Source organism: Ptychodera flava, chromosome 5, assembly GCF_041260155.1.
Source record: "Ptychodera flava strain L36383 chromosome 5, AS_Pfla_20210202, whole genome shotgun sequence".
NCBI lineage: Eukaryota > Metazoa > Hemichordata > Enteropneusta > Ptychoderidae > Ptychodera > Ptychodera flava.
Genome location: NC_091932.1, coordinates 4,731,028 through 4,748,323, shown reverse-complemented (window position 1 = coordinate 4,748,323; position 17,296 = coordinate 4,731,028). Strand labels below are relative to the sequence as shown.

At 37.2% G+C, this 17,296-nt stretch overlaps 2 protein-coding genes across 2 annotated transcripts; both read left to right on the top strand.

The window, feature by feature from the left end:
• The first annotated feature begins 1,908 nt into the window (after window positions 1–1,908).
• Window positions 1,909–6,862, top strand: LOC139132438 (uncharacterized). Its single transcript, XM_070698784.1, has 5 exons — window positions 1,909–2,015; window positions 3,490–3,822; window positions 4,811–5,029; window positions 5,612–5,687; window positions 6,229–6,862. The coding sequence occupies exons 2-5, from the start codon at window positions 3,546–3,548 to the stop codon at window positions 6,374–6,376; spliced, it is 720 nt and encodes a 239-aa protein (XP_070554885.1). The 5' UTR covers window positions 1,909–2,015; window positions 3,490–3,545; the 3' UTR covers window positions 6,377–6,862.
• Window positions 6,863–11,791: 4,929 nt separating this feature from the next.
• On the top strand, window positions 11,792–13,993 carry LOC139132437 (sulfotransferase 1E1-like). The gene is made up of 2 exons (XM_070698783.1): window positions 11,792–12,854; window positions 13,071–13,993. Exon 1 carries the CDS (start codon window positions 11,882–11,884, stop codon window positions 12,776–12,778), a length of 897 nt encoding a protein of 298 aa, XP_070554884.1. The 5' UTR covers window positions 11,792–11,881; the 3' UTR covers window positions 12,779–12,854; window positions 13,071–13,993.
• Window positions 13,994–17,296: the final 3,303 nt, after the last annotated feature.

Genomic DNA, 17,296 nt, shown 5'->3' with positions numbered 1-17,296 from the left:
TCCCACTCCAATCAGAGACTGATTCATTGTTACAGTGAAGTATTTTTACATATTTATGCCGTTCCGCAAAATAAAAAAGGCAAATCTAGCCAAGTAATCTAACGTGCCCACCATTCTGTTGTTTGGCATTAAATACAATGTGTTCAGGAGGTGAAAGTGTATTTTAATACATGTCACTCATTCAGGGTAGGAGCAGAGAGAGGAAAGCATCAAAAATTTGTAAACTACTTCTTTTATATCACAGTTAACTTCTTCCTTTTATTTCAAACAAATTTCAAACTTTGATTCAACTTTCCGTCTCTCCATGATTATCGATAGAATCACCCATTATCATCATCCAATCGCTTTGAGTCTTAATATGTACTTTTAGTTGTCATTCTATTCTGTCATTTGCATATGACATATATTCAACGATGATAAAAGTTGAAAGAAGTAAGCTCTGTAACATTCATCGAAACAGGTTTAATAATCGGTATCACTTGAATTAAGTATATCATCAGGTTCTAGAAAAAAAATGGCAATCACATTAGGGTATTCTTAACTGACTGACAGCATGATCATCAATTTTCTGTGTTATTGATGGCCACGAAAACTTTATCTAAAAGACCTGATGTCAGTATACAGGAGTATGGATATTTCCTTTTATGGTGTACTAATCATGGCATGCATATATGTAGACACTGTAATTGACATAACTCGTGGATTATAAGCTTATGAGTGAGATAACTATTACTTATATTAACTAGTGGAAAATTCGCTGTGTCGTCATTGGTAAAGTTCATATTTCAATAAGTTGCTTTGTTGCAAACAAATTACTGATATCGTTTTCACTGTAATGACAGACAGAATAATTTGTTCTGTTACCCATCCAAATACTCATCGATTTACAGATAACAGACATTGTTTCACATCATTCATTGACTTACCGCATTTTTCCTGGATCCTGTTTTTGCATGTCACCTATCTCTATTTTACCAAGTAAACTATTGTCTTTGACAACCCGTCGAGTTGCTGCGACCCGCTAATATAGTTCCTGTCTTCCATTTAATCTACTCACACTTTTCGCCTGCCTTACGAAAAGACATACGCGTAGCCGACGTCAACGATCCCACATGCGTAAATATAATCCATTGATAATAAATCACTGTCGTCACTTTTGCCATCCTCCTGCTACGTTTGGCCGGTTAGATCATTTATAGTGATTTAAATGCCAGGCATGGAAATATCGGTCATCAGGGAAGGCTGGACGCCTGTATAAGGTGTCTGTTTACAGGTCAAAGGGTCCTCATAGTGTTGATCAGAATTTTCTATATACGATGAATGAATTTGAATACCTATACCCAGGTTGTTGAAATTGAGCTATGCCAAATGGGAATTCCCTTCAGAATCTGTTTGTCATTGACATCGTTATGTTCACTTCCTATTGATTTACTCCATGGGAGAATCCTCCTGTGCGGCTGAAACGCATAAAAACCATGGCCTGGAATCTACTCGCTTCCATCAAATCGACATTAGGTTGTTGGACGACAGAACAAAGTTATATCCAATTTGAAATGACTTTCCTGCGACCTATAGATAGCGATGAAGATGATGGACGTCTCCATTCCGATATGGGGCTTTTTTTGTTTCTTCTTGCCCTTGTACAACTTTAGATTACTTGTAATTTTAATAACCAAACTAAACTGTTACACTTTAAATCGTAATTAAAAAGAAAACTAATGATCATAAAAGAGATCTTCCATTTAAAAGGCGAAATCTTTTTACCCTACAGATACTGGTAAAGCTCTCATGTACGATTGATTATCAAGCAAACACAGGTCCCAATCTCTGATGAAACACATCAGTCACGGTTTTGATCGGCGAACATTACATAATATGATCTTGTAAGATTAGATATCATTATTTATTAAATAACATCGACTGGAGCTACCATATCTAGCCTGAGTGAGATTTGAAAAAGCAGAAGCAAGAATACGGTTGACAATGACATAGTATAAATAGCACTTGTAATCAAGGTAAGTGTATAAAAAAATGAATTTTGATGTAAAATGTAAACTATGTTTTTCTTACTTCCAGTCCTAGTATGACGTCATCTCAGTTACTTGTCATGAACTGTAACAAACTTTAAAATAAGATGAGTTGAACTCAAATTTGTGTTGTAAACTATCAGACTAGCATTGACAACATCACGTCATCTGATTAAATTACTTTTGCGTGTTTTGCAAACAAATGAAATTTATCAAAGGCATGCATAGAAGCATCAGATCAGGCCTGAGAGAAATTTTGAAGTATTGTGTTTCTACTTTAAAAAACACTGAAAGGAGGAAGTTTTTAGTACTGAACAACAGATATACTCTGAACATCAAACAATCAATTAAAGTACCAAAAGCAATCTCGAGCCATAAAATAGTTAGGCCTGTTGGCTGTAACTTCTTTGCTATTATTCATACCTTTCGTCTGGCTATGAAGTTTTCGATTCAATGGCATCGTTGTCTTAGTTCGACTTGAAATGCTCAAAGCGTCCCAGTCAACGTTGCGCAATCTGTTCGACATATTTACTAAACACGTTTACTATCTCAGAACAGGTAAATGAAATCTAACGGGTCACGTGATACGTACTCGCTATGTAGGGAGCCAGAGGATCTGCTCACTCATTTTACAACACGTTACGTTGTTTTGTATCAAAAATATTTTTCACGACTGATGATGAAAGCAGTTGCTATTAATTCACTTCATATCGGTACATAGATAATTGTTATTGATTGTTTCTCAAATTAAGTCAAACTCAGAAAACCATTGACAGTTTGCTTTCTTAATTTACAAAAACCACAAACTCATCATGTAAGTTTTATGCATGAAAGATGAAATTTATAGTTTTATGTTTGGTAATGCCTTAACCTTGTTTCTCTAAAAACATGTTTGAATGGTATCCTTTGTTTAGCTTATAATGAGGTACAAGTTGGTCACATTGTAAATGATTAGCGTGTGAAGATTTTAATGATGGAATTTGGAGCAAGTTTCTTCACTTTTAACATAGTTTTTCTGCTGTGCCCTCTTGGTGATTATCTTTACTGAACCTTTCAGAAATTTGGGATCTTTTTTTCAAATTTACAAGACATTAACAATAACGGATAGTGCGGAAGCTCCTTCGATTTCATAAACTGTCGAAAGCGTACGACATCCTGGTTTTTATACAGCTTCTTATGGAACGGTTAATGGCATAAAGTTAACGGGGACATTATTCACAAATTTTCGGAAAAAAATTCGCAATTATGCTAATTAGATCAACGTTACAATAGGGACAAAATAGAGGTCACTCTTGGCGAAATCAGAAATCGAAATCGAGCTAAATAAATGCATTAATGTCAATAGTACATGATGTTCTCAAGTATTTTATCATGCTCATTACCTTCACTCTGATTTGTTCTCAAATCGACCGACACAACGGTAAACTTGTCAACGCTGGTGGCGCGCTATTGCTGAGTATAGAATATGCATCGGCAGCCCTAGGGTGTCCGACAATACCCGACAGAGACAACAACCCAATGCCTACATTTTACATCGGTGATAGATGTCATTGGTTTCAAGCTGAGAATACTTTTGACCAATCATGGATCAGCGCTGTTGACTGGTGCAGGTCACGTGGTGGTTATCTTGTCAAGTTTGAGACACAGTCTGAAGAAAGTGCTGTGACCTCTTACATCAACTTTCAAGGCTACACTAAAACTGACGAATTCTGGACGAGTGGAAAATGTCAATATCCAAATGATGTATACAATGGAAACAAATGTGATGACCCTGCTAACTGGCTCTGGATTACAGGTAATTTACATCAGACCAGCACATATACAAAGCTGTTCGCGCTCAAGGTATTCACATGTGCTTTCTCGGCAGGCGATTTTCCCCCTCTGTCGACTAGCAAATGAACCTACGTCTTTTGCTCGGCGGGTAAGTGCTGGAACTTCTTCAGGTTTTCGCCTTAATGTTTGTTATTAGAAAGCGGTTGCTATTCCACCCATGTTATAAGACGCTGTCGAATCACCTAAATGCCAGGGGTAGTACGAGTACATATGTTTATGCTGATATGTGTAGAGGGCATACGTACCTGGCGGGAAAAGAATAGAGGGAATTTTCTTTATGACGAGTTGATAAAAAGTATTGGACGGGAGGGGATACTTTGTAAATTAGTAGTGCAGTGTGACGGCACGAAAATACCTCTCATCACGATTTCTTATGGCTGGTTGTCTGCAGCAGATTAGAGAATTTTCAGGAGGAGCACTCGCAACATTTTTCAAGAAATATATGGCAATGTATAGTAACTCAAAAATCTGTGACACGTCTATGGCCTTTACTTTCCTTTTTGTAAGTACATGATCTTCAAGGAAATATTCTTTAGAAGTCTCTACAATTTAAAGAGCAAAATTTATACTTTCAGATGGAGGATTAAGTGGTGACGTCATGAGTTATACAAACTGGGACACCAACGAACCCAATCCTACCAGCACTTCTGATAAGAATTACAACATGATCTTGAATAAAACAGGATTTCTGTCTTACTGGGGCTGGTAGGATGAAATGTATAACAAACGGAAAAAACTTTATCAGTGAATTTGGTATGTTGGTCGTTGTGATATGATATTAAATTGGCTGTAATTTACTTTGGGTGACGTTGACATATGGACGGTTACATTCCGTTATTCTGTGTAAATTCTTCGATGATTGATACTAAAAATATGAGTTTACGTTGAAAATTCTCAATGCTAACAGATTCTTCCATAACCACAGCTGAGTACCTGTGTTTAATTTACAGATCCAGTTACGTTGACTACAATTCAGACAACAGCACAAAAAACAACGATGAAAACTAATTCTACGACAGATCAGACGACGGTTTTAAATACAACCAAAGATAAAACTGCCCCAACATCATCACAATCGTCCCCGTCTCCATCAATGCCACAATCGGATGAACCATTAACTATCGAGTTAACCACAACTACCAAATGTGCCAGCGATGGGAGCAATTATAGTAAGATTTTTGTGTAGTTTTTTTCTTTCCGAAAATTGCAATTCGAATGTATGAGTTTAGAGTCAACGTATTAAAGATTTATTTTCATTTTATAAGTTTATATATTTCAGTAAAATCATTGTCCCTTGCCTGATGAATGTGCTACATGAAAAGTTAACACAATACTATCCATCATGACTTGAATCGCCAGTGTGTAGCCAAGAGGAAAAACAACTCACATTTTGCTGACGAGAAACTTGCATTGTATTACTAACTTAGATATTAACCCGTCAAATGAAAATTGTTTTTGCATAACCAACCAACAATGCTATTTAACGTACATGAAAGTGTCATAAGTACACCTTGACAAATAGATTAATTTTATTGTTGAAATAGGTCTCAATGACGTTCCCTCTACAGTGTGTGTCCGTGAATGAGAGAGTTCACTTAGGCCACATACTGTAAATAGAACCGAAAGAATATTGAAATATTTATTAAAATCATATATTATAAATAAGTTTGTTTATTCACTTCCATCTAGATGATACAGATGTAACCGATATTGTATATTTTTTTTTCGAATGATTGATTTCTAATCAACAGATTTCCTACTTGGCCTGTTGGTTGGCGTCGCTATTGGAGGTGTCATAGCAACTGTTTTGATAGTACTAGTTCTAAGGTAAGTTTGAAAGTCCAGAAATAGTGCAATTGAGAGTTTCAAAGACCATTTGACATTTTGCAAAAACATTATTGAAATACATAACGAAACAGACATTATTTCTGATATTCAAACTCAGTGCGTAGATAACTTCTAACGTAGTGTGCTGAAACTAGCACAGAATCACTGGTGACTATGGATTCAATTTAAATTCCCCGTTATCTTCATTAAGGTCTCCGTTCGCAGGATCATAGTATGCGCCTCAAAAGTGAAAGACTTAAACTTTTGCTCAAACTTCCTGAATGCAATTTTCAACCATTCTCTTACCAAATCAACAATAAAAATCGGGGTCACCGTTCAAAGTTTAGAACTAGCGAAACAAATTACCTAACATATTCGAAATTTCAGAGTCCGATTATCTGTCCCCAAGGGGCGTTCTATCTTAAGCAGATCACCATAAAGGTTCATATGATATTATTAAAACACTTCTCATTCATTCATTTGAATCTAATTCGAGTCAAACTTGTCTTGTCTTTTTTGAATTGACAACTGTCTACGGCAGATGCCGACATTGCAAGTGTGAAAGAGTCGATGCTGATAAAAAGAATATTCAAGATAACCGGGATGATGGAATTGCAACAAACGGAAATGACGTATGTGATTCCTGCAGTAGTTTTGACAACAAGACTGCTGTTAGCTTGCATCAATAGCCAACCAACGCGGAGTACGTCAACTGTATTGAGACGCTGCCTGATGATTATGATGCTATTTACCACAACATTGGTGATTATGATCTCAAAATAGATGATGTACGACAGACAAGTGTCAACGCGAACAGGCATTAATAATTGTATCAATAGTTTTTCAACCAAAACACGCAATGTCAATGAATTATGTCATTTAAATGTATCAGAAGAATAGCAAAGCCATAGGTAATAAAGCAAACCAAAAAGTGGGTGGGTTATGGGAATAAAGTGTTCAACTTCACAATGTGTTTTCATAGTGAGAGTAAGGTGTTAACGTTCAAGTTCGTGTACAGCACCGTGTCAGGGTTATACACTCAGCTCAAGTTCAAATACTATCACAGTGGGGCAATCACAATCCGGCACAGCTTTTTGATTTGTAATTAAATTTGAATTCATATTTCAAATATATAAATAACGAGATTTTATGTTGTAATAGCATGTAATCATTATAATAAGTACCAGTTGTGATATAAAGAACAAGTATATATACATTAATAAAATGACTGAATCGTGTTCTTAAGCTACATTGAAACCACGATTGAAACAATCTTCGACATGTATCGGTCTACGATATTTGAGTGAATGAATTTACATTTCAGTCTGAAAGGAGGGTACTTCATTTGCATGCATAATTAGGGATTTAGTTCAAATTCGAACAGCGCCCTCTAGCCAGTGAGTGACGGTTTATGGCATTTTTCGCCAGAATTTTATCCGCAGATATCTCAGCCTTCGTTTAGCATCCGTCCTGTTTCCAGTTAGCGGCTGAATTGTACTCTTAGTTAGTGTTCGCCGATGATTTTTTATGGGGTTTTATCGATTCGTTTTTGCGTTAGCCTTATTTTCATGGTTTTCGAGCGACCGAAAATGCCGTTCACTAAACACTGCCGCAAAAGCATATCCAAAGTCAAATTTCCATGAGAAGTAGGGAGGGGACGTATCTTGAGTAGGTCCATACGATCTGAAAAAATCTCAGTGGCTTAAGCCTCCGTTTTTGAAATAAGTCTCGTTGAAGTTGACTATGCAGCGACGTTCATGTGTTAAATCTAACATGGCGACCTACAGCGCAGCGTACACGTAAACTCTTTCAGCTCTTTCTCGGTCCTCACCGGCTAACTTGGCAGATTTTTTCGGTTCTGTTTATGTTTTCAATGATTGTGACGAGGAAGCAAGACTGCAAGCTTGTGTTACCTCACTGGCCAACACAATCTGCCTGGCTGGCTTCTCGGTAAAGTCGTGGACAGTGCAAATGGAAAAAAAACACTACGGTGACAGAAGGGCTACGTTTATCACTGTCTGCGGCCGTACACGTAGTATAGTGGTAGACACCCGTCGTACTGACTAGCAGTGCTGTTTCGTTTATGAGTGATTTTTTCCGTTTTCGCATTCTAGTAGCTAGCAAGCATACAAAAACTGTAGGAAATAACATCGACTGCAAAAAATCTCCGTGATAAATACGGCTACTCTGTATCCCGCCACACGAGTACGTGAATATAGATGCGGCTAGAATGATAGCCGGTAAACAGCTGCGCGTTGCGGCCATCCCTGCTAGCATTACCGTGCGTGGTCGAACTAGACTGGCACATTTTATAACTCATGTAACTAGCAAAAAATTTTTAAGTATTGATGGTCATAATGTGACATTAATTAAATACTTTATTTACATATAACATCAGTGACCGAGATTATAGGAGTAAACTTTGAAAAAAATGAAAGATTAATCGTGTAACACCCGCGCCGTGTGAACTACAAGTGGTTTGGTCGCTGTGAACAGCGTGGAGTGTACGTAGCGTAACGGGTGTTCGTATACTCATAGACCCTCGAGATCTACGTATACAGCGATATGGTAACTGCATGCCAACATTCAACACTGCCGCAAATACATGTCCATGGTCGCACGGTCATGAAAATTTCACCAAATGTTGATAATAGTTAAATAAATATTTTCTGAAATTTTCGGCTTGGCTTAAGACCTCTAAGGTCATTATCGAGCTGTTTTACGAAAAAGGTGAAGTTTACTTCCGCATTTGGCGGGTCGACCTCGCCACCCACTTTGTAGCGATTTAAATAAAATCTCTTAACTTTTGTGAGTTTACCCAAGGAAAACAGATCATTAGTATGTATGCTACAACTGAAAGCAAAAATTATAGTTCTAGCTATTGTACGTTTTGCTGCACGTCGATATTTAAAGACCACCCTTTCGCCGTATTTTATCCCTCACTGCAGTGGCGGTCAGCGTAACGAAAACGAGGCTCTCTAACACGAACTTTTATGCAAATTTCATAGGCTCCTTTCAGACTGCATTTGTCAATGTTCATCAGAATTTGAAAAGTAACACAGCGAAATGGTCATCTGATCCGTATTCTTGCAGATGTATCATTCCATCGATTATATTAACTGTGTCAGTGCTAGGGTACTATAACTATCACAAGACAGTCGGCACCGGAAAGTACAGGTGCCGTCAAGTGATAAATTTCGTCAATTTTGCAAAATCAAAAAACATGTTTCGAGGGCTAATATACTGATTTGCATATTTTTGACCTTGACCTAAAATTTACAGGGGAAAGAAGAGCTGTTCGTTACTGTCCTCCACTTGCAAATGCGGAAAATATTCCCTACCACGAAAATTTACCCGCCCGCTCAAAAACTGCGCGCGAACACTTTTTTGCACGAACGGCTTCGTTGGCGGCTCCTGTATCTAACATGTGCAAGGCTCTAATGTGTTCAGAATGTGTAGCGTGCAGCTTGTTTTAGGGTGTCCATCGAAGTCAGACTCTACAGGGTATTATGTGTGGGGCCAATATGAAATCTATGCACCTAAAATGTGCCGAGGCTAAATTGTATCATATGTCTAACGTGCAGGGAAAGTGAAAATCTAGAAAATAATTGACTTCTGACCAAACATGAATGTTCCTGTTCGTAGGAATCGGTTTTTGATCGACTTATGTACGTACAGTGATTTATCTAATCTTGGTTAATGTCATGGTCAATCAGTGTGTGAAAACTCATGCATAACGTCAATTGACCTAGCGGGCCAGTAACGTGAAAAAAGAAACGTGAAAAAACATCCAACATATATAAAAATGGAACAGATTTTATACCTAAAATTTGACATTAGAGCGCATGCAAAATCAACACATGCATTCATATTCTTAAAAAGAAACACATTCTAGACTACATCTCAACAGCGTAGTACACAGAGACACATTTATAGAAAAGAAAAGAAGTCCGACTTGAACAAAAGCAAACAAACGAAACCACGAACAAGGGTCTGCTTCTCATAATATACTACCTCTTCATCAGAAAAAAAAACAATGAAACAAGCCCTTACATAAAAGTGGATGGACTCGAAAAAGACGGAGCATTGATAAATATTTACATGCAAACCGATCATAGCATAAACAGAAACAGTAGGAACACATTTACTAGGGAGATGTTAATATTTACAGCCGGGGATGAGAGGAACTCGTTTCCAAGTCCGGAAAATTTCAGTAACATCCCCGGCTTGAGGTAGTATGCACATCGAAAGTGAAAGACTTCAACTTTTGCTTAAACTTTCCTACAGGATCCTTTCTACCATTCTCTTTCAAATAAGAACAAAAATCAGGGGCACACGTGCAAATTTTGGTACTAGAGAAAAAAATTACCAAAGATTTGCTGATATTTGAAATTCAAAATGGCTGCCATCCCTGAATTTACTCCAAGAAGAATAATGACATTTTCGAATTTTGAAAAGCCACGTCGGTGAAACGTTTTCTTACACCAGGAGCTTTAAATTCACCCCAACAAGTGGTAGGTCAGAAAAGAATTGAAAAAGTTTGGGAGTCCGAATTTGTTTCCCCGAGGCGAGTTCTACCTTAGTCAAGTAATCTCCGTGGTCTTCCCTGAATAAAATGACAATATTCCTATGACATTTTCCCATATTCCTATACACAGGTCAATGGCATTGGCTACCCATTTGGTAGTCATCTACCTTAAAGGGGCAGGTACCTTTTCAAACTTTCTCTGGACAAGTTGATTAACTGGACAAGAGAACAAATGACTAATATCATGTTAATGGTCAATGTCAATAAGAATAAATTCGAGAATGAGGGATTGAGAATCGCTGCTTTAAAGCCCACATTAGCTGTATCGTTTTGTATTTTACTCACTTACCCAAAATACCATCCAATCTTTTGATTTCGTTCTTACAGACATTGGACTTGGCCACAGATACATATCTGTACCTGGATCATAATCACGCGTTTTTGCATTTAAAAAGGGATGTAGACATTTATAAATACCCGCACCATAATTATATGCTTCAACGACATGTACAGTGCAATTGCGTTTACCGGAGATGAGGGGTGTGTGTGTGTGTGTGTGTGTGTGAGAGCGTAAATGTTGTTAGTTCCGACATATAAATTTAAAATCACCTTCCCTTTTTATTCATTACATTGGATACAACACCTGAGTCATGACAGTCAAAATTTGATGAAATCGAGGGAAAAAATATTGCTTTGCGGGTAAATTGGCCGTTGACTGGAGTAGACATAAGCTTAACGTTAAAATATTATTTTTTACTTGTTTTCTTTTGAAATCGAACAAGGATGAATCATGATAAAACTAACTGAGCGGAACCCTAAATAGACGAATAGCTGTTATTCCTACTACCTGCATTGACGCAGCGTCACGAACACAATCACAGCAATGTTATCATTTCACTGCAACGGTATCTAGAGCATTGGATAATACCTAAAACATAATGCAATACGTTGAAAAGCACCACCATCTCGTAAAAAAAATCCTGATTTTACCGATATATCTTTTGAGCATATTTTTGTAACTTGATGATTTGCAAACCACCGGAATGATTAAATTTTGCATTCTAAATAGTTTTGTCAGGTAAACTTAACGTCAGAACAGTCGGTAGGCTTTTTTAATTGTTTCTGACCCAGCTTGCTCCTGACATAAAATGTAGGACAGTCGGGTTGGCACCTTTTGAAAGTTACTGACCCGGTATGGCAACAGGAGGTCTACAGCCACCTGAGAACCGCGTTAATGTCGCACTCAGTGGTCTGACAACTATAGGGTCAAGGAGAGGCCAATAATACCAGCAAGGACTGATCTACTTGCAGTTCGTTTCAAAGGGAAGGGAATTCAGCCTCTCTCCACAGATGTAAATGTAATGTCATGGCCTTTATTACTTGGCTTCGGAGTCTTCGGGAAGCTATCCGACTTAAATATATAACACACATAATAAAATTCAAAGGTTTACAAATCATAGACACAAACTCGTGACACCGAACAATTACTGTGATTAGAACACTAAGTGTTCTCATCGCCCCCTCAAGTAAATGGTTTCCCAATAAAGCTATGTATGAACTCTGCACTACAGTACTTTGGGGAACCAACCTTCGAGCGGGAAGCAAATTTCAGCGTAAGTTTAACTGAACTGTACATCGTCGGATTTGCAATCAAGTGAAGTTAGAGATGGCACAATTGGAAAGCTTTTTCGTAGTTGATGGATATAGATTTCTACCTTACTATGACAAGGCAAAGGTGGAATCCCGAGAAGTCGACAAATTCAACTTCAAATCCGGCGATGTGATAGTCGTTGGATTTCCGAAGTCAGGCAATTCATGGCTGGTTGAAGTTCTGAAAGCCATGTACAATGACTGGGGACTAGAGAAGTATGGAGAGGCAGAATCCGCAGTGTTTCTAGATGAACGATTTCTCTTTAACTGTTACGTCAGCGAACAACGTAAAGAGATGCTTGAGACAGTCAAATGCGAGGATATACAATCACCACGTCTTATGAGAACACACATACCAGCCACCTTATTCCCTTGTCATCTGTTGAAAGACAAAGAGGTAAAGGTGATTCACATATCTCGTAATCCAAAGGATGTCTTGGTATCAGCTTATTATTTCTCGAAATCATGGGCCCATGGTGCGTTGTCTACAGGAGACTGGGAACAAACTGTGAATGACTTTATTGAAGATAGACAAGCGTTCACACCCTGGGTACGACATGTTGGAGACTGGTCGCTGAAAGGCATAGAAGATAATGTCTTTCAAGTCACGTATGAAGAAATGAAACAAGATCTACCCGGAGTTGTCACGAAAATGGCCGACTTTCTCCAGCGTCCCTTGACTGAAGAGGACATCGACAGGGTTGTCAGAACCACTACCGTCGAAGTAATGCGAAACAGTTTGTCAAAACTCTTTGTCACGGATGACGCCATTGTTCCTGAAGGCGAAAATCCGTTCGTGCGAAAAGGGATTGTAGGCGATTGGAAGAATCATTTTACAGTTGCACAGAGCGAACTCTTTGATTCAAAAATAGGGGAAAAGATTAGAAGCGTAAATCCAAACATCCCCTATTAGTAATCCTTGCAGACATTAGTGAGATTTGGACCTGGTATCAGTTGTAATTACAAATTTTACAATGAAACAAGGGGCGGTATAGGATTTGCCCCAGAACTTAATTAAAGCCCCACTCAATTATCAGATTTATCTAATATGAATATTAGTTACTTGATGAAATATTCAATGGAAAACAAAAAAATGACAAACTGTTAATGGGCTATTGACACATCTGCTAATGCGAGAACCTGGGATTGAGAAGGGCGCCTGAACTTAAGTTTCCTATGGTTTATCAATGTTTGTGGAATGACAGTCTCATCACACAATAAAACCGATCAAATGGAAAAATAATTTCCATATCGACCAAATCTTGAGTAAACATGTCAGCACATTTCTTTAACTTTAATCACAAGCTGACAGTGAAAGCATCGAAGAAGTCAGATAAATAGGTTTTGTCAACACTTAAATGCTAATTACTATTGGCAACAATTATTTGGATACAATAATATTGTAACATTTTCATACCCGTATATGTACTTTCAACTAATAAGGGATGTCTGAATAACTTTTGTACATGAGCAAATGGAGAATATGAAATATAACTTGTAAATTGTTTAAACTTAAAAATATGAATATGATTTTGCCAGTAAACATTTGTATAACATTTTACAGACTTATAAATTATTCTTCAGATGATGATGCAGACGTCGACATGTGTTATTTCTCGATATGAAGTCTATACCAGTCTGAAGAATGATCGTCTGCCAAATATCTACAATAGATGCAACTTGTGATGCAGCACTTTTTGTATCAAGGGTGTCTGAAGATTTAGTTGAAAGTTCTTCTTCAGGATAAGGGACTTTGCTTTTTTACGAACGTTGGGTGTCAGTTGAATCGAAACCGTGGATATGTAATGCAAACTTTAGCCATAGACAGTAGAGGGGGTCCCACCAAATTACTGTTTCTAAAGTCTGACTGTCATTCATGATTCGTAAATGTGACCCTTCCTACTCATCTGATTTGATTGACCAAATGATATTAAACTGCAATTTGTTTGTCACTTGTCAGACAGAGTTGTATTTGTTAACATATCACTAAGGCTAAATTAATTGACTATGTAGACCAGTACACGTTGAAATTAGTTTTGGATAGTTTATCAATCAGTAGAAAAGATACAGTTGACACTCAAAATGACTCGTCAGAATCAACTGATGTTTAGTAGACAAAGTGTCATATTAAACCAGAAATATTTTTTTACTAAAAACTTAAGTTCTATTCAAAAAAAATTATGTTAGCTTATACTGCCACATTCATTAAAATTGTAAAACAGTGGGACTATATATTTACATGGGATTTTTAAATAATGATAGTTGAATCAATACAGATATTGCAAACTCATAAGGTTGTATTCTTATGCTTGATTGATTTATGTAGCATTCTACTCATCTGCATCGACCTTTTATTCAGACCGATAGCGCACCAGTATCAAATGTTGATTATCCGACTAGTTTTGCCAAATATTGGCATTTGTACTGTTTGTTGTTTACTGACCTATATAACCACCACTAACGTGAGTAGAATCTTGTTTGTATTGTTCAGCTACCGAATAAAGCCATCTTCTATTTCTGTGATGTAGAATTTTTATTCAATTGTGTTGCTATTGCCATAGTTCCATGCAAATCTTATGTGCAATATGATCCTAAAACTTTCTATTGTAAAATTCAATCACCCGCCACAACCGTCTTGTGAAACTCAGCCTTAGTTTAAAATTGAGGGCACCCGAAGCTTACCTAATAAAGCTGTGGTGAAGTGCTCAAATTTTAAATAAATTAAATTAAATTAAATTAAATTACATTTTATGTACATTACTGATCAAAGTTCAGCAATGTATTCATAGCTCATATCACCTTTGAGCCTTACAGATTAGCCATTCCCCTTGTGCATTCACTAAAAAACCGGGGGAGAAGGTTCTGTTATTGATCTCTGACACTAACTAAACATGACATCTGTCATCTTGGAGCCTGACAAATTGCCCATTACGACAAAACTGGGGTACAGGAGAGGGTCATATTTTAAAAATTGGAAAAAGGGGAAGGCTCATCTTTTAGATAGGTGTGTTGGAGTGTCACATTTTACATGATGGATAACCTCTGATTTCCTCCGGCCTATCCCTTCGTACTAAAACTGAGAGACTTTTATTCAGTATGCAAATTAATTAGTGGATATTCATAACTCGTACATTGCTTGCACGGTGACACACGGTGCTCGAGATGTTACACATCTAAAACTGAGAGACTTTTATTCAGTATGCAAATTAATTAGTGGATATTCATAACTCGTACATTGCTTGCACGGTGACACACGGTGCTTGAGATGTTACACATGATCTACTATTCTGAAAGTACGACTAACAGCATCTCTGATTAATTTGTATACACCTACTGAACTAGGGTAGTCACCATACGTAAAAAGACATGAAAATTGTTAGTTCGTGCCTCGAAATAAGAATCAACCTTTCTCAGCAACTTTTAACCATTCTCTTTCAGACTCAAGATTGAAAATGGATCACCGCGCAATGGGGATCATCGCGCAATGTTAACTACGGGGGGAAATAAACTTGTCGATTTTCACAAAACTAGTGAAAAATGTTAACTCTATAGCTAAGCTTCAAAACGAGCTCCCAAAAGTGGTAGGCCAGAAATATATTGTAGAAGTTTTAGATTCAGATTATGCATGACGCATATGTTTGTTCATGTCCTTCACAGTCTTCTTGAGGGCATTGCAAGTCATCAAACGTATAAATCATACATGCAAGTTAGAAAAACGAGATCGCTCTTAAAAATCCTGTAGTGTAATGTTCAACATACTATGCGCTCAAATCTGAATTCCAACAAATGTAAGATACGTACCATCACTTTGAAATAAATATCAAGTCATGTTGTTGATGGTATGGTGCTTGATTAGGTATCTCATAGAAAACATTTTAATATATTACTCACGATTTGAAACTTTCGTCTATTAATCCCATTTTCTATTGCAGGTCAGCCTATCACATGGTTGGTCTTATTAAAAGTAATTTTAAGTTGATCGACCTGGCTGCTGTCGCCATTATGTATCACATGCTGTGTCCCGTTTTGAAGTGCAATGCAGTTTCAAGTTCTGACAGAGAGGCCACTGTGTTGAATCTATCAGGAATTATAAAGAGAGACTTCACAATGAAACTTCACCCTCGTGTGATTGTGACTACAAACCGCAATATAATGTGTTCAATATCCTGCCTCAATTTCTGGGCCGAAAATCGATTAATTGCTATTTTTGATTCTGTCGCTTCAAAGTTGTGGAGGTTCTTTGATCTACTTGTACCTCTATACTGTGCCAGACATGGACCTGTACCACAAGTTTTCACTGCAGTGTGGATTTCACTAAAATGACCTGATTGGGTGTACATCAAGACTGTTCAACTATTAATGTGATAGGTTTTGTAATTCAGATGTTTTGTAATGAACCTATTCTGGCCCCCGTCGCTTGGCTTTTCTCGGCAACACCTATACTGGCTGGCCAACACGTTCACCCCACGATCTATACTCGACAACAGCCTACCACTATATCGCAACAGTCTACTGAAGTTTGTTCCTTCAATTTATTCTATTTGATATTAAATGCCAACAGACTTGGAGCTAGTCTATAATAGTGGCCCCTATTCACTGTGTTTAAAATACGCGTTTCCTTTCAAGTTATTTCAATGCTTGCATGTATGCGGAGAGTCATTTCAATAAATTCATGAAGCTACTCATAAATTCTCCTTTACGTTCATGATAAAGATATTTTGAAATACCCTCCTCCCATTCCAATTAGAGACTGATTCATAGTTACAGTGAAGTATTGTTACAGTGAAGTATTGTTACAGTGAAGTATTGTTACAGTGAAGTATTGTTACATATTTATGCCGTTCCGCAAATTAAAAAAGACAGAAATCTAGCCAAGTAATCTAAAGAGCCCACCATTCTGCTCCTTTGTATTCAATACATGTGTTTCAGGAGGTTAAATTAATTGCATTTGTTACATGTCACTGATTGAGGGTAGGAGCAGAGAGATGAAAGCAACAAAATTAGTAAACTACTTCTTTTATATTACAGTTAACTTTTTCCTTTTACTTCAAACAAATTTCAAACTTTAATGCAACTTTCCGTCTCTCCGTGTTTATCGATAGAATCGCCCATCATCATCATCATCCAAATGCACTGTCTCAATTTGTACTTTTTAGGAGTTGTCATTCTGTCATTTGCATAGCACATATATTCAACGGTGATAAACGTTGAAAGAAGCAAACTCTAACATTCATCGAAACAGGTTCAATAATCAGTATTATTTAAATTAACTACATCATCATGTTCTAGAAAAACAAAGGAAAATGACAATCACAATGGGTACATATTAAATAACTGACAGCATGATCATCAATTTTCTGCTTAAAATGATTGCTATGATACCGTTAAAAGTAAAAGGACTTATACCAGTATACAGGAATATGGCTATTTC